At 42.7% G+C, this 23,911-nt stretch overlaps 1 protein-coding gene across 1 annotated transcript; it reads right to left on the bottom strand.

The window, feature by feature from the left end:
• Nucleotides 1-2,027: 2,027 nt before the first annotated feature.
• LOC309382295 (zinc finger protein 865-like) lies at nt 2,028-16,350 on the bottom strand. Its single transcript, XM_081971796.1, has 2 exons — nt 16,103-16,350; nt 2,028-10,017 (listed from the first exon to the last, which is right to left on the bottom strand). Exon 2 carries the CDS (start codon nt 9,992-9,994, stop codon nt 7,052-7,054), a length of 2,943 nt encoding a protein of 980 aa, XP_081827922.1. The 5' UTR covers nt 9,995-10,017; nt 16,103-16,350; the 3' UTR covers nt 2,028-7,051.
• Nucleotides 16,351-23,911: the final 7,561 nt, after the last annotated feature.

The raw sequence follows: 23,911 nt of genomic DNA on the forward strand, positions 1-23,911 counted from the left end.
GTCTCCTGTTGTAGCGTGGCTGAAGTGCAATGGCGGCCAGAAAAGAGAACGAAATTTTCGCGCCTAAAATGGCCGCCGCAACAGCGTGGGGGTAGAGGGAGACTGGAGAGGCGACTGCGCCTCAATAGGCGACCATCGCCCACTCCTCCCTGTGGCAGAGGTCCTCTAGCAGGCCGGGGACACGAAAAAACTGCGTCTAAAGTAAAAAACGAGGGGCCTGGGGTATCAGGGACCTCGCCGCTGCAGCCGCGTCGTTTTAAAAGACAAGCGGCAGGCCTCCGAAGCCGTCCAACTTGGATCGGCTGAGGAGCACCCCCCCCCCACCTTCCGACTTACCTCCTGGCCTTCTAGAGCGAAGAATCTGCTGGGAAATACACAGCAAGGAAGGAAAAAAACAAACACTCAATAATAGGGGAGATCTCAGGAAAAAAGAAATGAAGAAACAGAGAGTCCAAGCCAAAAAAAGGATTAATTCAGCTGGGAGCTCAAGCTAATTGCATCCGAACGGGCTGACTGAGGAAGAATTCTGGGGAGTGACTACACCAGGAGGTGTGGCCAAAGGAAAAAAAGTTCCTCAGTCCTAAGGGCAAGCAGACTGAATTAACCCATTGCTTGGACTCTCCAAGCGGTGTACAGGAAAATGCCAAAATGTTGATCCTAATAAATGACTGGATTTCTTTTGAACTTTGTCTCGAGGCTCGTAAATTAATTAGGTCATCTTTTGGAAACTTCACAAAAGCTCTATAAATGTATGATAAAATTATTTCTCAATTCTGCATTTTCTCACTGTTCTTATTTAATATAAACATTTTAAAATGTCCATGGTGGATTCTCAACTATTTTCCACATGAATTGCAAAATGACACTGGACAGTCAGTACTATTCTACCAGTCTCATGATGTAAAATATATCCAGAAATCCCATTTCAATCTGTAGCCTCAAATTTTTCTGCAACACTTCATCTCATCTCATCATTAATTTACAATAGATGAGCATGCATAAATGTTTCTAAACACGTTCTTTGCAATAAGAATCTGGTTTGTCTAAGAATAAGGTGATGTAAAAGATTTTTTTTTCTATGGTGTCTAAAGCTCCTCCCACCTGCAGAAGAGGCTTTGAGCAAATAAAAGGATGCTCTGATTTGCTGGAGAAAACAAGCCAAATCCTGGAACTGTAGAAGCCCTTTTTCTCTGCAATAGAGAACAAGAGATATTTGTACCAGGATCACCTTGATCTGGCTGAGTAAATGCAGCTTCCTTTTGTCTTTTACACAGGATAGCAATGATTCAAAAGTGTCTGCCATTGTTTGCTTTACGTTTTTTTTTTTCATTAGTTTGAGAATTATAAACCTAGCTATTCTGTGCTAATTCTAACAGTATACTCACATTGTTTGAAGGAATGTCCTCTTAACATCTGCTTGTAACACAACCTGGCTTAGCACAAACAATATCCAAATTCTTTTTTGAAATGTTTGTTTAGTCTGTGCCAGTGGTGGGATTCACTTACCTTCGCTACTGGTTCGCAAATGTCAGCACGCTCACACATGCCGCCTTCTGCGCATGCACAGGTCGTGTATTACGTTGGGGTGGGTGGGCGGAGCCACCAGCAGCCGCCGCTGCTACCAGTTCGCCTGAACTGGTAAGAACCGGCTGAATACCACCTCTGGTCTGTACATTGTAAATCAGACACTTTTAAAATGATTGCTTGACTTAAAACACACAACACACTCCCATTCCCCCACCCGACTGAGAAACACACACTGCACAGTTCCCAAGGGGTACAATGACAGAAGAAGGGACAGGTTACCATTTTAGGTCCATCAGCCATGTGGACAAGAATGGGGTCCTATACATATTTTAGTACACATCATAGGGACATAAACCTTGACATTAAAAGAACTGCACTTCCTGCATTCTGGCCAATGGGGAAAGGAGGGGAGGTTATTAAAAAGTATTTATATAGAAATGTATGTATTTATATATCTGTATTAATATAAAGTCATTAGCCAACATGATTACAATGGGTTGGGTCCTATCAGTGGCATACTCTTCATTCTGATTTTGCAATTGTCACTAGTTTGGGGATGTTCAAGTCCATCTCCCTCTACGGGATGAGAAAGGATAGTACAGGACAACAGTACCAGTCAGAGAACTATAGAATCCATGTTCCTCAAAGAACAGGAGGGTTGAAGAAGTTCTGAGGAGATGGCTGTGTATCAGGTGGCATCTCAAACAGCAAAATCAGGTCTGATGCCAGCAAAAGATGGAATATCTTCCCTGCCCTCTGCTTCATAGTTCCAGGATGAAGCAAACAAAGCCAAGTGGACGTTGGGCATCTGTAGGATATCCAGCATCCTAGTGAAGTACATTCAGAATTAACAATCCATCCAAGAACATACGCAAGGCAGAAGAGTACAGTGGAAAAGATGGTTGATCATTCTTGATTACATTCTCCAAACCAACTGGTTCTTCAAAAGAACTTGTGATGACCCGGGGTGTGGCACGAAAGCAACACAAACAGAGAACAGGTCTAACTCCCCTTTATTGCTCCAACCGTGTCCCCAAACAGTCCCACATTCAATGCAAGTCCTGGAGCAAAGCTCTCACATGCACCTTCAGAAGCCTCTGGCTGCAAGTAGTCCAATAAGCCAGGTTAGCTAAGTTCAGCGAAGTAGCCAAACTGGCAAGCCCCACAAGACAGAGTACAGCAATCTCCAGGCTTTGGCAAGTGCGCACAAGGCTCCACAGATTCAATGCTTGTTCCTGACAAATGTCCCTCCCACCGGTACCTCCTTACATCTCAGTCCCCAGGTGTGCCTTGTGAAAGGGGGCGGGGCACTCTCCTTTGTAGCTGGCAGTCTCTCTTCCTTCCCTGCTCTTGGACCAGGAGGGGGTAGTCCTTGCTCTTCTCCTGAGCTCTCCCTGTCTGCAGGCCTTATTCATTCAGAAAAGCCTTGCCTGGACTGACTCCGCCCTTCCCCAGTTTCTTCCAAGGCCAACGGAGCTGGCCTCTCCATCTCTGTCAGTTCTTGTTCCAGCTCATCTTTCCCTGCAGATTCAGGGGGCATGACAGAACTCAATTTCCCAACCACAATTAAAAGCCAGACTACTTCATCTCAACAACCCACCATTCCCTTAAAAACTCTTCCCACACAACTCTGTCCATGGAATATTGCCTTCTAGCCCCTTACTCTGAACTTGACTAGAGTCTTCATACCTTCTAGATCAGCAATTCTCAACCTTTTCTTCACCATGGACCTCCTTTAAATACCTTTTGTGGTCAAAAGGTGAGATCATAAAAATAAACATAGTTGGATGACTGTCCTGTCTTCTGACTAGGAAACAGGCCACCATTCTGCATTAAGAAGCAAGACCTAGCCAAATATGTTTGCACCAATTGTGACTGAAGCAAACATTCCATAGGCATACACATTCATACCATTTGTGTCCTATATTCTAGGCCTGCAATTTTTTAAAAATTCTTTAGAAATCCTGTGTCCTTGAGAAAAAGGCATAAATTTAGTGATTTTGGGAACACAGTATGTTCTTTGATCAACTTGTTTCTCCATTTTATATTCCATTGTCCATTTGGGAAGCTATTATGAAGCCCGTTAACAGGAATATCACCTATTAATTAATCATGGTGAACTCACCCCCCACCCCACCCCCGATGGGTGATATTAACCAATAACAGCATTTCCTGTAAGAACAAGGTCCCAGTTTGGGGAGTTGTCAAGAGGACTCAGAAATACCTAGTCCAGGAAAGCATGGACAGTACATATGAGAAGGAAAACTAATACAGGTAGACCTTGACTTACAACAGTTCATTCAGTGATTGTTCAAAATTACAACAGCACTGAAAAAAAATGATTTATGACCATTTTTCACTTACAACCATTGCAACATCCCCATGGTCGTGATCAAAATTCAGATGCTTGGCAAATGACTCATATTTATGGCAGTTACAGTGCCCCAGGATCATGGGATCACCGTTTGTGATCGCCTGCAAGCAAAGTCAACAGGGAAGCCAGATTCACTTAACAACCATGTTACTAACACCTCCAGTGATTCACTTAACTGTTTCAAGAAAGGTCATAAAATGGGGCAAAACTCACTTAACAAATGTTTCACTTAGCAACAGAAATGTTGGCCTCAATTGTCATGAGTTGAGGACTACCTCTATTAAACTCAGTCCTATTTGCAAATTATGAAGGGAGGGAAGAAAAATTCTAAACGGGGAAAACAATTTCTGTAAAAGACAGGCTGAGGTATAGCCACCACAATTCACTGAATTTCAGCGACAAATTTAGACCTTTAACAATTTAGTAAAAGATAAAACAATAAAAGCAACATCCAGTTGCAATAACTTCTGGAGATAGAAGAGGAACCCGTATGTTTCAGACAGATGCTAATCTAACTGGGCTGACTCAAAGTGGACAACATGGTTTGGCCCCCTGTGCTCAGCCAATAAGGAAATTGTCTGGAAGGCTGGAAAACATTTTAAGTCTTCTTCCCATCTCTTCTCCCATCTTTGCAGTCTTCATCATACTTCTACATTTGGCCACCGAATTCTGTGGCAATTCCTTCAAGAAAGCATTTGTAATAGTGTCTTTCACAAATACTGCCACTATCCCCTCCCTTCCCCTCCCAATGTGCTCACTGAGCATAGAGTGGGGTTAGCTATTGTAGGCCAAGACTTCTGGGGGTTTGGGGGAGGCTGCCTTAAGAAATACCTGCACTCAATAAACTCCAATTCTATTCTCTACTGCCCAAAAAAGCCTTTGGCAACTTTTCCCCTTCTAGGCACTGGACAACCAAATTTAAACAGTACATCTTTGGATCCTCATAATCACGGATTGCCACTCACCAATCTGGTAACTATGGGTGTGAGCAGGTGGGTGGTAGACCAAAAGCAACACTAAGGAGCTTTGGTGCAGCCATCTGGTAGAAAAGATGCTCTCACTTTGCTAGAGTGGAAATGCTGAAATTACTTTCTATTGTACTGTCATCTTGGGTTACAAGAGGGGAAGGAAGTGGGAATTATCTGTGTGGTGTCCACTGTACACAAGGGAGCCTGTTTTTAGAACTCTTTGGTTGCATCTAGCAAATTAGTTTCCCCTCCAGTCTATTTTAAAGGTGTGATCCAATGTCTACAATTTGCTGGAGGAGGATTCAGGAGGAAAGGTTATTGGGGGAAGTCAGAAAGTTTGCAAGACTCTTTTTATTCATGCCTGGTCAGTATTCTCCACCTCAGGTGCAGTGAGGATCCATTCATACTGGTGTCAAGTATGTATAAAAGGGTTTTTTGCATTTCTTCAGATTTGATAAGGTGCTTCGGAGTGCTTGGGGCAATGAACACACCACCTGTTGGTGACTTTTAGACATTTCAAGCAGTCACACAATCCCCGATGCTGTGTTTGTGCTTTGAAGAACCTTTTGGGAGTCAAACCTGAAGGCATTATATGAGTCTAATAACCATGGGGTTACAAGGCCAGGGCAGTTAGCTCAATGAACTATGTGGATACACCATGTCTTACTAGGAAAGGCTTATGGATCAAACCAGGGAATTCAGGAGAGCAGCCGAGCAGCCAAACCACTGCAATCCTGGTAGACCCACCAATTAAGTTTATTTTTCTCTCTCACACAGTTTCATATCCAACTTTCAGTGTTGGGCAGAAGGAAGGCTAACATTAGGGAAGGCTAACAATGTACAGTCACAGCTCTCATTCCAAACCCACATTCCATTTTAGGGCTCAAAGTGTAAGGTACTATTCACACATGAGTTCATGTATATTAAGTCCAACAGATTAAGGAGAGTGTTGAGCACAAAGGAAGAAGAGCTAACCCAAGGGGGAAGGAGCCTAGCCTACTTTTGTATTTCCCTTCTACTCCTGATGGGCCAACTTGAACATTTAGAAAAACACACAATACAATTATCCTGGGATTTTGCTTCTTCAGGGGTGCATAATGGGAACAATAACAATTCCAAATGCTTTTTAACAATCAGTGCTCCCTAAATCTGGAAAATGGCATGCCAGGGAAGCTTGGCTAGAAACCTTCTGGGCTCAACTTTTTTTTTGTAGGTAAAGTTTTTGTGAACCTCCAGTTGCATCATGAACTGGTACTGTTCTGGAGGCAGGAATATAATAGAAATGTTATGGCACAACAGCATTTAGACAACAGGTGCCACACACTAGTCCCGTGATGAACCTATGGCACACATGCCACAGGTGGCATGCAGAGCCCTCTCTGCGAGCACATGAGCCGCCACCCCAGCTCAGCTCCACTGCGCATGTGCACGCACCACCCATAGGCCAGCTGGTTTTTGTGTCTCTGCTGTGTATGGGGGTGTCGCATGTGGGAGAGATGCGCACATGCGGAGGGGAACGGGGGGTAGCGCATGCATGTGCGGGGGTTGGGGCGCACGGGGGGTGTCGCACGGACATTGCATTATGGGTGTGTGTATGCACACTGTTGCGAGTGTGCGCTTTCAGCACACGACAAAAAGATTAGCCATCACTACACTAGACAATTCAAGCAAACTCCGTTAACTGTCTACTGTCCGCAGCCATGTCTCACTACCTCCCAGGTCTTAAAAAATTGAGAACTAGCCTATTTTCTTTATACATATGAAAAAAGGACACTAATTAAAGTCTTTCTCTCAGAATGCAAGCAAGGCTTACCTAATACAGATTACCGTACATAGCTGAGTTTACACAAAAGATTGGTGGACATTCCTCAAGTGCTGTATCATGGTCCTTCCTGTCTCATTCCCAAATGAATGAATTGGGTCTAAAAATCTAAAAACTGGCTTCTTTACAATTCATTCTTGCCTCTATCTGGCTTGTCCTGCTTGTGACTTTATGATTTGATGGCTCTTCCAAATTAGTGCCCAACTGGAGCATCTCACTGCTAACAAGCACATCTTATTTTCTATACATGGAAATGCCTTGCCATCATGGCTCACAGAAACCTGCAACTAGCTTCACGTCCCATCCTACAGTACCAAGATACGGACCACCCATTTCTTTTTTGCTGCTACTATTCCAATATTAGGGCTGTTCCTTATGGGCCCCCATGGCAGCAAAGCACTCCATCTTGTGAATGTGGCGGTGCTTTTTGAGGCCGTAAGTATTGGAGAAGGCTTCTCCGCAGGTGCTGCATTTGAAAGGCCGTCCTCCCTGATGGGCCTGGAGGTGTTTGCTAAAATACTTGGGGTCTTTGAAGAGCTTGAGGCAGGCCCCACATCTTAATTCACGCTTAGCATCATGAGAGCGTTGGTGACGCAGAATGGATGACAGATAGAAGAAGCTCTTGGAGCAGTGGTCACAGCGGTAGACCTTCTCTCCCAGGTGCACCCGCTGGTGTTCCAAAAGGTTGCTACGGTAGCGGAAGGTCTTGCCACAAGTAGGGCAACGCTGAGGCCGGGCAACTATGTGAAGACGCTGGTGTTCTGCCAGACTGGATGACTGGGCAAACCGCTTGTTGCAGAGGGCACACTTGTAAGCACGCTCACCCGTGTGAACCACTTTGTGTTGACGCAGGTACCATGACCGCAGAAAACCACGCCCACAGACAGCACAGCGGTACGGGCGCTCCTCGGTGTGGCAGCGCTGGTGACGCATGAGAAGGGCAGCTTCCCAGAAGCGTTTGCCACAGACTGGGCAAGAGAAGTGCCGCTTTTGCAAGTGTGTGCGACGATGCAACAGCAAGTCATAAGCTCCAGCAAAACTCTGTCCACAGACCGAGCAGGCCAACGTGCGACGCACCAGATGCACATACTTGTGAGTCACAAGTCCCAGGAAATGCTTGAACGTCTGGCCACAGATAGAGCAGGAGAAACGTTCTCCACTTGGCAAGGTCGGATGATCTTCATAAGATGACATGTTCTCACCACTAGCTAGTCTGTTTTCTAGTGGAGTGACATCAGCTGCTGTTTCATCTGGTGGTACAAATCTCTCAGGAGCAGCTTGGTGGACAAGTTTGTGCCACATGAGATTCTCAATGAAACCAAAACATTTGCCACAGACATCACAAGGGTAGGGCTTCTCGGCCACATGGACCTCTTTGTGGCTCATGACATTAAAAAGATCAGGAAAGCGCTCTCCACAGTCAGAACAGCCATAGGTTAGTCCCTCAGGGGGTGGAGGGAGAGAAGGGCCCAAGGGGGTCAGGGAGGGCCCCATGGGTGGTAAAGAACAAGGTAGCTGTAATCGGTGAATCTGTTTGTGCCGTGTTAAGCTTTGGGGGTAACCAAACACTTTTCCACATATTTCACATTTGTACGGTCTCTCCCGAGTATGCACTACATGGTGTTTGCTGAGGTGAAAAGATTCACGGAAACGCTTCCCACACACCGCACACTGGTGAGGCTTCTCACCTGTGTGTATCCGCTCATGACGCTTTAGTGTCTCCCGTCGCCCAAAGCCACGGCCACAGATCCCACAGCAGAAATTCTTCCCTGCCGCTGTCCCAGCCAGCAAGGGGTGGGCACCCAAGAGGCCATAGGATGTTGGCTTGGTGTCTCCCTCAGAGCCTGTGACTTGTGGGTCTTGTGGAAGGAGGTAGGGCCTTGGTGGCAGATAAGACAAGGTATTAGTGCCATCCTTGGACAGCTGGGCACCTTCGTGTTGGAGCTGCCGATGGCGTAGTAGATTCTGGGGAGCCACATAGCCCTTGCCACAAATGTCACATTTGTACTCGGGGCGTGGAGGTAAAGTTCCAGGAGGAGCGTGAGTGGCTTGGTGTCTGAGGAGGTAGGAGGCAGCCCGGAATTCTTTGCCACAAACCCCACACTGCACTCGCAACAGGTCTGAATGTGTCTGCACGTGTCGTTTTAAGCTCTCACGGCGATTAAAACTTTTCTGGCAGACGGAGCAGGAGAATGGCTTTTCACCAGTGTGGATAATCTGATGCTGGTGAAGGTGACTTGGCTTTTTAAACACTTTCCAGCACAGAGAGCAGGTAAAAGGACCTTCGGCTTGAGCTATGGCAGCACAGAGGGCAGATGCGGCTGTTCCTCCAGATGGTGCAGCTACTGACTGAGGGTTGCCACTTTGGGTAGGAGACTGGGCTGCTCCCTCAGCACCAGGTGTTGCTGTTATGCTGGTGGCGGCGGTGGTGGCAGCCGCGGCAGCCACCACATTGGCAGCTGCTTCATTGGCGGCTGTGTTGGCAGTGGCTGCATTAGCGGCAGCAGCAGCATCCTCAGTGTCTTTGTGACAACGGCGATGCCGGATGAGGCTGGAGATATGGTTATAGGTACGACCGCAGGTGGTGCATTCGTACGGCCGCTCCCCTGTGTGCACCAACATGTGTTGCACAAGATGGGATGACTGCTTGAATGATTTCTGGCACACACCGCATGGGAAGCGCCGATCAATGAAATATTTCAGTCGGCGGAAATAGTTCTTATCGTCTTTGCCTGCCTGACTGTCAGGAGTTATTGTGGCTGCAGCTGATGGGGGAGCCTGCCCACGTTTCAGACTGCTGAAGAGATGCTGGTGTCCAGAAAGGTCTACTATGCCCCACTGAGGAGTGTTGTAAGCTGCAGCAGCAGCAGCTGCTGCTGCTGTACTGTCAAAGAGAGGCTGACCTGCTGTTGGTACCACGGCTGGAGTACTGTATGGCGGTTGCTGCTGCTGCTGCTGCTGCTGCGGGGGGGGTGGAGGTGGTGCAGGGGGCCCTGGTTCAGCTTTCTTGGCTTGAATGGTACCAGATGATGTGGCTGAGGAAGAAGAGGATGGGCCCTCAGCTTTGAGTTTAGGTGGGCCAATGGTGGCAGGAACGCGGTCAAAGTGAGCAGGTGGAGCAGCTGTTGGTGGCTGGGTGTATTCATAGTGTGGCTGTGGGCAAGGGAGGGCAGCAACGGCTTTGGTGTGTTCGTGGTTGTAGGCTTCCATAGGTTCAAAGCGCTGGTGGTTCAGGAACTCCAAGAAGTCAAAAGGGTAGCTCTGGAAATGCACACCCTCATCACTTGCTGCATTGGCTTCCATCTCCACCTGGGAGGGGGCACTGCCTAGAGAAAGAGGAGAAAGACTATAGCAATATGTATACAGGATACAGGTTCTCCATATCAGCAGCTGCACGGTGGCATGGTGTGTTTTCTTGTAATGTCAGAGACGCAGTGAAAGAAAATTAATAGAACTAATTTATTGTCCATCGGAAGATAATTTGGCTGACCTCATGACCAAGCCAATGGATATATAGAAAGAACAGTATCTTGTGAAACAATTTGGTTTAAATGCTGTCCAGCTATAAATTGGAGGATGTTAAGATATTTAAAAATTTAATAGCTGGAGCAGTGAAGTGTTGGACAATGAGTAAGAACACACAGTTATAGCTAATTGGTTAGAGAGCTGGCCACCACATGAGGGAATCTGGGCTATAATTGGAGTAATTGGAGTAAAGGGGGAGTTTTCTTGTTTCCCGCCTTTTTCCTCTGTGCTGTGTGTGCTCTCTATAATTTACCTCATAATATTCCTGCTGTGTTGATTTACCTGACGTTTGCCTATCTTATTTACTGTAAATATATTTATTTATATAAAACTGCAAGTCTGTGTCAGTGTCTCTGACTCCATTTGGATGCTGGCTGCACAATTCCCTGACATTTTTCTTAAGAAAATTCACTATCTATTTGTCCCATACAAATAATTGGGAATCCAAAATTATAAACATGTGCATCTATTTAAAAGTCTTTTTTATCAGGGCAACCTGGTCTACCCAAATATGGGATGGAGCATACTGCTTCCGCTTTCACCTTTTAGCCCCAATCCAGGAGCCTTCACAGGCAGTTGCATTCGCGACAAACTATTTTTGTGTTAAATTTATACTTACCAACAAAGAAATAAAGGGAGACTAGTATAGATCTATTTCAAGCTATTTAGCTCTCGTCAGCTAGCCATACACTTCTGGGATTCAAACTCTTGCTTACTCATGAAGAAGTTTAATATAAAGTAATGCACTGAACATATGATTCAAAGGCAGCCATGGAAAACTGGAAAAGATGCAGAGGGCTCATTTAGAGATTTCAGGAACCTATGTCTCCTATTTCCCATAGTTGCTGTCTACAGTATGTTCTGCAAAACAGCATCTTTGTATAAGAGGAATAATAGAACTGCAGTCCTACATATAGAGAGCCACAAATGTTGCCCTTCCATTTTAAAAAGCTGAGGTATACTGATTTTAATTGTATTTGTTTCAGGACATACTTCAAGTGGCATTCCTAAAAGATCTACCATCCCAGGTTTATTAGCAACGTATGCCTTTAAAACAAGGCCTCTTTATACCACCTATTAAATGATTTCTATGACAGCTAACAATGATCACAAATGAATACAGTCAATTATACAAAATAGTAATTTGCCTATGGATGGGACAAAAAAGCCTTGCATTTTCAAGATTTGTTCCTATTAAAGCAGCTTTGCCGAATATGGTATCATCAAATGTGCTAGGTTAGCAAATTAAAATCCAGTCCAATTTAGTGGGCATCACTGAGAAAATAGAGGACTGTTGCAACAATCCAAGACAAAGGGTTTCCATAAAGATACTACAAACTCTAGGTATGCATTGAAGACTTTAACAACTACAGGAAACACAAACTAGTTTGGTCAAATGGGCTGTACAGTACTTTGCATTTGATTTCAAAATAGTGCTCCACTGTATCTGCAACTCTTTTAAAAGCTGTCACCTCTTTTCCAGAAATCGCATGATAGCTACAGAGAGCAGCTATGCAAGTCAGGACATGTGCAGATAGGTAGGTTCTATATTCATGCATCTAAGTATTTTCTCCAAATGATTTCCAAAATGTTCCTCAATCTTAAGTGAACTTTTTCAACTGTTGTATTTGTCCATGAACTGAATGACACATGGTTATTTCTTACATTTCTGAGCTAGTATACAAATGATCCCCTTGCTTCATGGAGGGAATATATTATGTTAGTATTAATTTGGTAAGCCATTACCCATTTTCACTCATGTTTCTTAGCCTTAGGATATAAAAGAAGTCTTTTTCTTTGGGAAAAGGTTTAGGAGATGTAAATAAATATGAAACATAATAAAATAATTGCAAACAAATGCCTCATGTGTCATTTATATGGAGCAAGCACAAAAAAAGCCATGGCCTACAGTAGCATCACACATATCTGTGTTCTCCCCATTTACACATACTGGTATGCTGCATTTCTTCATATATATAGAAAACACACTTTGTATGTGTGCATGCAACAAGTGCCATGCATGGATGTTGTCACATGCAGTGATTTACGTGTGGCTTTCATGCTTCTTGGATACATGAATAGCTTGATCTGTGAGCTAGATGGAGATATCTGCTAAAAAAGAGAGACAGGCAAAGCAATAGGATAGATTACACAGCCCAATGAAAAGTTAGACTAAAAAAGTAGAAGGTCTATGAAGGTTATCTACTTTGCCTTGCTCAGTGATTCACCTTCAAATCTTTTTTCAGTTAATTTTCAGTTAATTGTACTTAAACTTTACTGTAAGCTGTGTCCAGGGCTTATGTAAATAGAAAGGAGGGCTATACATTTTAATTTAACTTAACTTTTATTTATTAAGTCTCAGAAAATTAAGGTCCCAAATTATCACTTAATTTACCCTTTTCTGCACTTAATGAAAAACAAGAGGTTGGAAAATATTGTCATAGTCTAGCTCCATCCCACTTTATCAACATAGATGAATTAATCACATTTTCCCCCTATTTTAGCAAGTGCACTGAGGTATAATGCAATCAATGAAATTTTGAGAATCAATCTCTAGAACTTTCAGATAGAATAATATGTCACAGCAAGGAGTGAGCAAAGGCCAGTTTCCTGAAAGGGAGTCTTCTACTACAAACATCTTTGCTTAATGTCAAAAAGAAGTTGTACTAAAGGCAAAAAAGCCAAGTACCTAATCTTGTGCTATACACTAATATTGATATTAGTAACAGTGTGATTCAGTGATTAAGGAATTGGATTGACATCAAGTTCAAGTTCAGTCTGAGCCAACTCTACTAGAACAGTGAGCCGAGGAGGGAATGCCATGTATAACTGGTTTTCTGTGAGGTATAAATCAAATAAATAAATTATATGATGCCTCATTAGGAAGAATTTAGGTTTATATTACATGGACCCAGTGAAGTTAGTTTGGGAACAAAATATAGGTAGTCCTCGACTTACAGCCACAATTAAGACCAAAATTTCCATTGTTAAATGAGATAGTTGTTAAGTGAATTTTGTCCCATTTATGACCTTTCTTGCCATAGTTGTTAAGTGAATCACTGCAGTTATTTAGTTAGTAATATGCTTGTTAAGTGAATCTGGCTTCCCCATTGATTTTGCTTGTTGGAGCTCACACAAGGTGATCACATGATCTCTGGACACTGCAACCATCATAAATACGTGTCACTTGCCAAGTGTCTGAATTTTGATCATGTGACCATGGGGATGCTGCAATGGTTTGTGAAAAATGGTTAAGTCACTTTTTCCAGTGCTGTTGTAACTTCAAATGGTCACTTAATGAACTGCTGTAAGTCAAGGACTACCCGTAGTAAGAAAAAAGATGCCAGGAAGGGCAAAATAAGTGCTAATAAAGTTACATTAGGGTAGTCTGAAAGTGGCTGGAGAGTCTTGCTGAATTTAAGCAGAAGATGAAAAGGGATCGGGCTCTTAAAAACAATAGATTCTGCAGCAGTAGAACATAGAGGTCAATTTAAACAGAGTGAGGGATGGGAACTCCTCAGTATTTGATTTGGGTGATTTGGGTAAAAATCAAGAATTATTAGTTCTATTTTTACTTTTCCTCTGATTGTTGGTAGTTATGTAATATATACAGATAGGCTTTCACTCACAACTATTTGTTTATTGACCATTCAGTTACAAGGTCACTGGAAAAAGTGACTTATGACTATTTTTCACACTTACAACCATGGCAGCATCCCTGTGGTCAAGTGATCAAAATTCAGATGTTTGGCAACTGGCATGTACTTATGATGGCTGCAGTGTCCCAGGGTCATGAGATCACCTTTTGCGACCTTCTGACAAGAAAAATCAATGTGGAAGCCAGATTCATTTAACAACGTTACTAATTTTACAACTGTAGTGATTCACTTAACAACTGTGACAAGAAAGGTAATAAAATGGGTCAAAACTCACTTAACAAGTGTCTTGCTTAGCAATGGAAATTTTGAGCTCAATTGTGATCGTAAGTCGAGGACCACCTATATACTTCATTGTTAGCTTCTCTTTGAATAGTTTCACTTCACTGTCTTGACTTAGCCATTAAAATCCACCCTTAAAAAGCATTGTGAGGACACACTTTTTTTTCCTATGGCAAAATATATATTTTAAAGAAAGTATTTAAATTCTTCACTATTGATCAATTCAAATTGAGCCAAAATTACTTTCAAAACAGAGACTATCTGTTTGAAGATATGAAAATATAATGTAGCTAACAAGTAAATGAAGAGTAATTTAACTAAGAATACATTCATGTGCATGCTGCATCCTGCAACAGAAAACATACACACTGAGAAGAAAATTAATGCTGTATAGAGACTCAATCAAATTTCCAGTGATGAAACCCGTACTCCTTATTGCTCCTGTTTCTTTCTACAGGTTAAAAAAAATCTGTATCGACATATTTCTTATAAACAAACCAACCAACAGGTAGCTTGGAGGTTTTCAAAGCAAAATTGCACCACCTTTTATTAAGAAATGCCTAAGGTAAAAACAACATAAATACTGTCTTCCTAAAATGCTGCAGAGCTATTCCATGTAATAGGTACATCAAAGTCTAGGAAAGTTGGCTTTAAAAGTACACATAGCCTACAGTAACACCATGCAGAAAATGGGTAAGAGGAATGTAGAGTATTTGGGTTATTTTAGCTAAACAGTAAATGAGAACATCTTGCATACAGCAATGTTAGACAGAGCCAATCTAGTTAGTAAAAAAAAAATTGCAGTGTACTTATGTACTTTCCTTACACTAGTAAGATATGTAAGAAGGAATTAAAGTCTACAATCTGTTATAAAGCAGACAGAAAGAATATGAAATACCCTTTTCAATAACAAAGATAAGATGGGCAGGAAAGTTAAGGCTAATAAATTAAGGCTAATAGCAGAATATTGCAAGGCAGTCATGTGGGCTGATTAGAAAGGGATATCTTCCTGCACCCTGTTACTTAAATATCCAAACTACTGCTCTCTTCATAACTAGGCTTGTGAAGGACACCCGCCTGAATCACTGAAGAGCCAATGCCATCGCAGAAACAGGAAATCTTAGCACTGTTGACTTGAATTATATTTAAGTGCAAATCCATTCATTCCTAGGAACCATAATATTTATGCGAGTGGCAGCCCCATACATCCAAGCATTAAGATGGAAAGAGCTGCTATAGACAAAAGTAATTTTGTTAGACCCAAGATCCATTTAGATATGAGGCACCATCCTACATTCCTAGAAATTTTTAAGAGCTGGCAGACAATTTTAAAAATGGTGGAGTTGAGATAACATTTGAGGTAAGTAGCAAAATTGCAACTTTCTGGGTGCGAAAGAGAATGTACAATTCGTTTACAGGCTGGATGAAGGTATATGGAAAATATTTATTTTATGGGAAAGAATATGGAATATGGCTATCTTTTCGAGGTCTACGGCGGACCTTACGTGACTCTGGATGGCTTAAGGAAGAAATGGGAGGACAGTAGTTTATTAAGCTTATGGGGCGGCAGAATTTCGAGGCTGATCTAGGGGCAGAAGTCCAGATAAAGGATTATATCACAACTTTCGCCGGGTCGGTGGGGAGAGACAACGACAAAGCGCGGGCTTCGGTTCGGGGGCTAACTCTTCAGATACAAGGACGGGACAAGAGGGGTACGGCGCGAAAAGGGCGTCAGTCTCGAAAACAGCATGTGCCGGAGGGGGAGGTGAGTCAGGATCGCAGAATAGCCGGGGTGGGGCTGTTCAAAGGGAGCGGAAGTTAACCAAAGCCACGCGCTGCGGTTGTTATCTGTGCGAGGGTTTTATCTCGCCTTCGGGATCCAGGTACGGAGGGAGGTGGAGGGGGGGGAGAATCGAGGGGCCAGAGTGGGCTCCATGGTGGCACTCACCGGTGTGTGGCGCTGCCCCAGCCTCCTCCGCGTCCTTGGATAGCAAGATTAGAGTGGGGGGGATGCCCCCTGGCCCTTCCCTTACCCCTAGGATACGCGGGGGGGGGGGTTCTGTTCCCTTACGGGTGGGGGCAGGGGGAGCACTGCCAGGCTGCAACTCACACAGGCCCAGCCGGAACCGGAAGTTTTCCTCCCCAAGCAAGAGCACACTTTCCTGCTTCCCCCCTCGTACCCACAAGCCTCTGCGAATTGTATTCCTCTCCCCCTCCCCCTGCGTCGCTTCCCAGAGCCCCACGCGTTTGCCCACTTACACCCCCCCACCCCGGTGGTTCTGAGTCGTCGCGAGAGGTCTTCCTGGTCGCCTTCCTTCTTGTTTTTTTGGAAAGAGGAGAGCGCGAGTCGGGGGGCGCACGTGCAGAGCAGAAAACCTTGCAGCCCGCTTAACGTTGTCACCGGGTCGGTGCAAATGTGTGCGAGCTGCTAGCCTGCCTTCTGGACTTTAAAGTAGATTGGCAGGCAGAATCCTCAATAGGTACAGCTTTTATTTGGTCGTGGTATGGAAATAAAGGAATGAGTAAATGCTAGTTCTGTAACTATCGTGATGATACCTGTCCCTAAAATTACGGGGCTGTGCATTTAATTGCTGGGAGCACACTGTTTTTGTTTGTGTCTGAGCCACTGAGAGCTGTGTTATCTTAATACCATTGTGGAAAGTTATCACCCAGCCCTCTCCCAGAAAAATGAAATATCCTAGGAAATATTGAAAAGGCAGAATATTTCTCTGGATGTGAAAAGAAAAATGTTTCAAAAAGACAAGGTAACTCTCCCTGCAGCTTCCTGCCCCCACCTTTTGTCCATGAGCCATTAAAGCCTGAGCCACTCTTTACATAATAAAAGAGTTCTCCCCTTCAGCTCCAGGGGGATGGGAATGAAGGCATGATAATATAAGCCTTTACTCAACTGACCACATGGCATCTGAGAACTCTGAGAATTCAACCAAGCCTGGACTCAGCCTAGAGAGTTGCCCCTGCATGGGCCCACGTGAGTCTGACAACCAATCAGAATACATTTCTTACACAGGAACAGGAAACAGAGGTGGGACTGAACAGGTTATAAAAAGCCTAGCAAGCCCCTTCCCTTTCCTTCGCTTCTTCTCCCCAACATTGAAGCATGTGATCACCTTTTCTGTTCAGGACTCAGGCCATGTGGTCCTGTCCACCATTAAAACCATCTTTCCAAGCAGCCTCCATGTTTCCAGTGTCTTTTTCCCCACTTGGAGCCGAACCCAGAAGGACATTTATTTCAACACCACCACCACCTTATTATATTGTAATTATTTCCTAATAACTACTGTTGGAACAGTTTACTGCCAAATAGGTATAGTAAAAGTGATTGGAAATGAATCAAAATGTTTAGAAAGCAATAGGTTGGGAAAGATTACACAGTACACAGTAGGACAGTGTTTCTTAAAGTGTGATCCTAGGGTTCCTGGAGGTCACCAAGTCCTTCTTGGGAGTCAGGCAATCAAAATTGTTTGTTGGCCTATGTTCAAAAATAATAGTAAAGGTAGAGCAGTAAATACATCATTTTTAAAAATTTTAACGTGGTAAATGTCAATAAATATAACCTGTACAAGCAAGAACTCTTTTGAGGTCCTCCATAATTTTTAAAAATGGGAAGGGGTCCTGAGAGAAAAATGATTCATAAACATTGTGGCAGAGTATAGAATATCTTGCAAATTGATAAGATATATAAAATGTATTTATCCTCAAATGTAGCACCTACTCTTCAATGTCCACATTCAAACTCTTGAGCCAATTCTTTATTTGGTAGGTTGTGTTGGAAGAAATGTCCTTCTGGATTCGGCTCCAAGTGGGGAAAAAGACACTGGAGACATGGAAGCTGCTTGGAAAGATGGTTTTAATGGTGGACAGGACCGCATGGCTTGAGTCCTGAACAGAAAAGGTGATCACATGCTTCAATGTTGGTGGAGAAGAAGAGAAGGGAAGAGCAGGGGTGAAGAAGGGCTTGCAGGGATTTTTATAATCTCTTCTGCCCCACCTATCTGTTTCCTGTTCCTGTGTAAGAAATGTATTCTGATTGGTTGCCAGACTCCCATGGGCCCGTGCAAGGGCAACCCTCTAGGCTGAGTTTGAATTCAGGTTTGATTGAGTTCAGCTGCCATGTGGTCAGTTGAGTAAAGGCTTATATTATCATGCCTTCATTGTCACTGCCAGAACTCTACACCCATCCCCCTGGAGCTGAAGGGGAGAACTCTTTATTATGTAAAGTGGACTAGCTTGGCCTTCTTAATGGCCCATTGACAAAGTGGGGATGGGCCGGAAGCTGCAGGAATTTACTTTGTGTTTAAAATGTGTTTCTCCCTTTTTCACATCCAGGAAATATAATATTCTGCCTTTTCAATATTTCCTAGGATATTTCATTTTTCTGGGAGAGGGCTAGGTGATAACTTCCTACAATCCCTCCTTTTTTTTTTCAAAACATGTGAGTGGAACGCACATGTTTTTGACAAAAGATAAAATTGGTCAGATCAGGGAAACTTAATTTTTCTGATGGAAAGGCATTGAAAGAGACAGCAGAAGGATCCCTTCAGTTGGCTCCCAGAGAGCTTTCAACCATGAAGGTCTTAGCAACCAGGGCACAATTTCTGGAAAGAAATTTACAATATCCAATTTACCATGCCAGTTATTTTCAGATGTTTGATATCACTTTCTGTGAGCTTCCAGACAGGTTACAAGCAAGCAGAAGTACCAAAATTCTTCACAGCCATGCTTTTCCTTTAAGTTATAGGCTGCCCACTTCAAAGGGATGATTCTAGAACCTGCCCTAGCTCTTATTTTAGTGAGGCCAAATTGAGTTTAGCTAGTGTGCAATACAAGCTATTTAGTATTTTTTTTAATTACACACAATGAGCCCAGGGACTCCTATCAGAGACCACCAGTGCAACATGTCCTGCTTTACTGGGCAACTGGGCAGCATCATTTTTTTTTTGAGTCACAATCGGTTTGAGTTTTGAAGATTCTTTCTGCTACTCTTCAAGTGGGGGAATTGCCTGAGGGGAACTGACCCTCCCCCATGGGATTAAAAGGGAGATATCACTGTTTAGGCTTTTGTGCAAGGGCAAAAATCAACCTAGGAAAAGCTTTGTGGAGTTAAGTCAAGGAGATAGTTTCAATCTAGTTCTGAATGGAGCCTCTCTCCCTCTCTCTCTCTCTCTTTGTGTGTGTGTGTGTATAGCTACTTCTATAATACATAAAATACAGACATTTTGGACAAAATTTCCCTCCCACTAGACAGAAATCTAAGGTGTTCAGATCTTGCTGTGCCAACCACTCTCAAATACAATTCTTACATGAGTACATTAAACTGATTACAATATAAATGAGATAAGAAAGAAAACCTTACAATGGGTTTCTGTGAAGGAGGCAAAGAAAGAAAACTTTTTTCAAACAATTTTCACCCTCCCCCGTAGTTTTACAGCTATCTTCTGGGAATTGAACAGTCTTTTGGTCTTTACTTCATCTCAGAGTCCTTTTTCATGTCTGCTGGATGGTACTAGGCTTGGCTTGCTGGTAAGAGTGGTCAGTCAGTCTTGGCAGTCTGTCCCAGGCTTGGCTAAGTTTTTTTCCTCATGTCAGGTTTTATCAGGAGGCAATCACCAGCAGCAAATTGGAGAGTTATGGTTTGAGCTAGCAGTCCTTTGTTTCTGAGGTAAAAAAAAAAGAGGCCAAGAATACAGTTCTTTACAGACATATCTTTAGTCTTATGTTGTGGAATCTCACCCATTCTGTCCAAGTGTGGAAATCCAAACATTATTTCAGGAGGCAGACGATGTAAATTTCATGGAACATGACATTCCCACTGCCTGTATGATTGAAACACTTTTGCAGTAAGATGAGTAAATTTCCAAGAGGGACAACAACTTGTGTTGCAAACAAACAAACAAACAAAATGTCATAGGGTAGAGCACCTTGACTCATAAGCATTTAAAAATGCACTCAGGTGTAAAAGAGGGAGGTAAGAAGAACAGCTTTAAAAAAAATTGCAATTAAAAAAAAGGTACTTTGAGTCAACACTCCAAAATATCAAATTCCATTCAGATGGAAGCAGATTCTCATTAAGTATGTTAAAACATTTACAAATGTAAGCAAAATATCTCAAAATCATTTCTTTTTATAGGTTTAATTAAGCATTTTAAACCTCAAAAATTTCCACAAGAAAAAAAATCAAAATTGTATTCAGAGCAAAGAAATGTAACTGCATAATTTTTATATGCAGATAAAAGATCACAATAGTGAAAGGTAAGCGGAGCAGATCACCCATTTACTCCAAATTTCTCAGAAGAGAGAGAGGGGAAAAAAAGTGGTTAAAGTGAGGAGAAAAATTTTAGCCTCCTTTAATGACCCAAAAGGAAGGAGGGAAAGAAGGAGGGGGTGGGGATGCCCAGAGGCATTCACAGGTATCACTGGGGCGTTTCATACACACACTCATGGTAAAAATGAGCAGACACTCATTCTCCCCGCCTTTCCTACTTCCCTCCAAAGAATGACCCAGAAGGAAGATTGGGGGGGGGGGGGGGATTCACACAGGCAATCACGTGGATCTCTGGATCCATTCTCTTATCACTCCCTGGGGCATGGGGGACACATACTCACATTCATAATGCAATCAGACCTTCATGCTTGCTCATGCCAAACAATCAGGTATTTCAGGAAGCTTTTTTTTCACAAGCCACCAAGCTTCATTTTCTTTTATTAGAGGATCTCACCCTCCTTTCAGGTTTGGAAATGATAACACACATGCATACACACACATACCATTAAACAACCTTGTAACACTGTTTCTTTATATGAAAGGGAATCAAACTACATTCATACCAACTTTTACCATCAACATACTCACATTTACACTGCAATCATTAATTTCACATACAAAAATCCCATTTCATTCTTTCTTCATGCAAGGCAGTTATTACAATTATTTCAGGGAGCTGTACATAAGCCAATGGGCTCCATTTTCTATTAATAAAGGATCTCAACTTCCCTCCAGGTCTGGAAATGATCACACACACATACATGCACAAATACCATGGAACAACACTTTCAGGCCTGGGGGAGGTCCTGTCCCTTTAAATCTTCATTTTTTCTTTTATTGGGGAACATGTGGCTCATTCTCCAAGCATGGGAAAACTCAGAGAGCAGTGTATAGATGCACACCTAAGAATTTCTTAACAGACATTACATCAAATTAATCAAGTCCAATTACCTAGGTCTTCCATTCAGACAGGCTTTACCTTATTACCTGCTAAATTTCTTACTTTTGCTTGAAGTTACCCCGTTGTTCTATCTCCTTAAGCACTAGATTGTTAATACCTGTCTCTGCCCTGGGGTGTTCGTTTCTAATTTGGACCTGCCAGCTGGGCTGGCTAATTTTTAAAGATCCAAATTCTATCTTGATATCCCAGCACGCGCTGGCATTTTTAAAGATCAAGATGTATAGAAACAATGTACAGAGATGTTTGTCCACACATTGTTTGCATTCAGCCAGGGTTCTAGGTTGAACCTCCCAGCACACGCTGGCATATTTTTAAAGATCCAAACCCTATCTTGATCTCCCAGCAATTTCTGGCATAGTTTTAAAGACCAAGATGTATGGAGACTTTCAGTAACACATCATTTGCATCTGGGTGGGGTTCTTGATTCCTCTGATGGTGGCCAGAAATCAGCAATTTTGTTGACAAAATCTAAATCAAAACTGTCTTCTGGAAGCCAAGTTTCTACTTTAGGACCAATAGAGTATGTTGGCCAGATAAATGTGCAGAGGCTTTTTTTTTTTACTCAGGTTGAAGGCAAACCTTTAGTAGGAATTTCCTTCATTTCATACATGCACACACAAGGCAACACTCTCCTCCTCCCCCCAAAAGGGAAAAAAAAAATCTATACTCACCTGAAGAGTACAATCTTCTAGGGCTGAAACACATGAGAACAAGGTTCCCTCCCCCACAGAAAAGGCATTGTTGGAGGATTAGAGGTAAGGGAGGGGCGTGGGGGGGTAGATAGCTTGCAGGCAGAGTTTGAAAAATAAAACCATCAGTTACTAAACAGATAAACAGATAAACATTATGGGGATATCACAGATGAGAAATGGAGTCTGGATTCACATGCTTCAGGAAAGAAATGAACAGGTAAAATCATTTAGACACACAATAAATGCAAGGATGAAACTTTTCTTGCAAACATTTCCTGGGTTGTTACTTTAAGGTATAGGCAAGGAAGGAAGGAAAAAAAATATATCTTTACTCTGTTTCTGCTGGCCAAAACAGATGCAAAGTAAAGACCCTCCCCAGCTTCAGTTAGTTTTCTAGGCCCAACAAACTGAGCTAAGGCAATTTCTGCCAGTTTACTCCTTTTTTTTTCTTTGAACACTTTAAAATTCTTGTCTTTTGGATTGGAGACATCTTAGTTACAATTACCTTGAGGGTGCACAAAGACTTAGACATACACACACAGAGACAAAGAGGGGATAACAAAACTCGGCTTCCGGTTGTGTTACGGACCTCGAGGGCAGTCTTTCTCTGAGCTTGTCGACCCACTAGACCGTAGAGGCGTTTTTTTTAAAGATCATAAACGCCTTGGAAACTCCGAAATTCTTAGGAATCTAGGAGAGAGATTAGCGCTGCTGGGTTGACCTCTTGTAGCTCCCCAGAAGGATTTATGGCCTCTGGGGTGTGGGCAAGCAGAGCCCCCCTTTGCAGACGCTTCAAGCTCCGGTCTACTGGAATCCTCTGCCAAGCGGCGGAGCAAGACGCCGTAAATAACAACGTTAACTCCGAGCAACCCAGAAGAAAACATTTGCAAGTATTTTAAGTTTGAAGTTTGAAAAACTTTGTTAAAGAACGCTATTACTGAATTTGAAAGGTGTGGGCTTAGAACAAAGGATTCAGAACAAAGGCTTCAAAATTGCGTTAATTTACAGCTGAATACCTAAAGAAAACAAAAGTTAACTGAATGGTGACAGCTAGAGGCGGCTGAAAGAATTATTAACAACTTTAAAGCTAGTTTATACAATTTGACCTACTTGGAGGAGTATTTTGTGAGAAAGTTGGGAAGAAGTGTTTTTTGTTAAGCATGGCAACGGAACAAAAGGTGGCTTCCCCAGGTGCTACAATAAATCTCCAGGATTTGAAGGACTTCATAGGTGAAGAAATTGCTTTTTTAGGTAAAGAAATCAATGAGGTTAAAGAAATGGTTCAGGATACCATTAAAAAGCACGACCAGCTCGATAAAAATTTACACGCTATAGCCGCAGGTCTGTCAGAAGTTGTTCTTAAGGTGGACAGTAAAGTTGAGAACTGGCTTTGGATTTAGAAACCAAAACGAAGGAAACGGATCTGAAATTTGTTGAAATGGAGGGGAATGTGCAAAGGATGGATAATGAGATTATTATGATGCAATTCAGATCTATGGAGTACGCTGTTAGACTGAGGGGTATTAGAGAAAACCCTAGAGAGGACTTAAGAAAAGTTTGTGCTGATGCTTTGGCCACGTTACTAAAAATGGATTCTTGTGAGATTTCTGCTAAGATTGATAAAACCTACAGAGTAAATTCACGTATAGCATTACAAAGGCAATTACCAAGAGATATTGTGATATACTTTACTGAGAGAAATTTTAGAAATGACATTTTGCAGAAGTCTTATTATTCTTGTCTTCAAATAGATGGGAACATGATTGGAGTTTTTAAAGAACTACCACCAGCGATGTTAAAGCTTAGAAGGGATTTTGGATT

The sequence above is a fragment of the Natrix helvetica genome, assembly GCF_964273705.1.
Source record: "Natrix helvetica genome assembly, contig: HAP1_SCAFFOLD_115, whole genome shotgun sequence".
Classification (NCBI taxonomy): Eukaryota; Metazoa; Chordata; class Lepidosauria; order Squamata; family Natricidae; genus Natrix; species Natrix helvetica.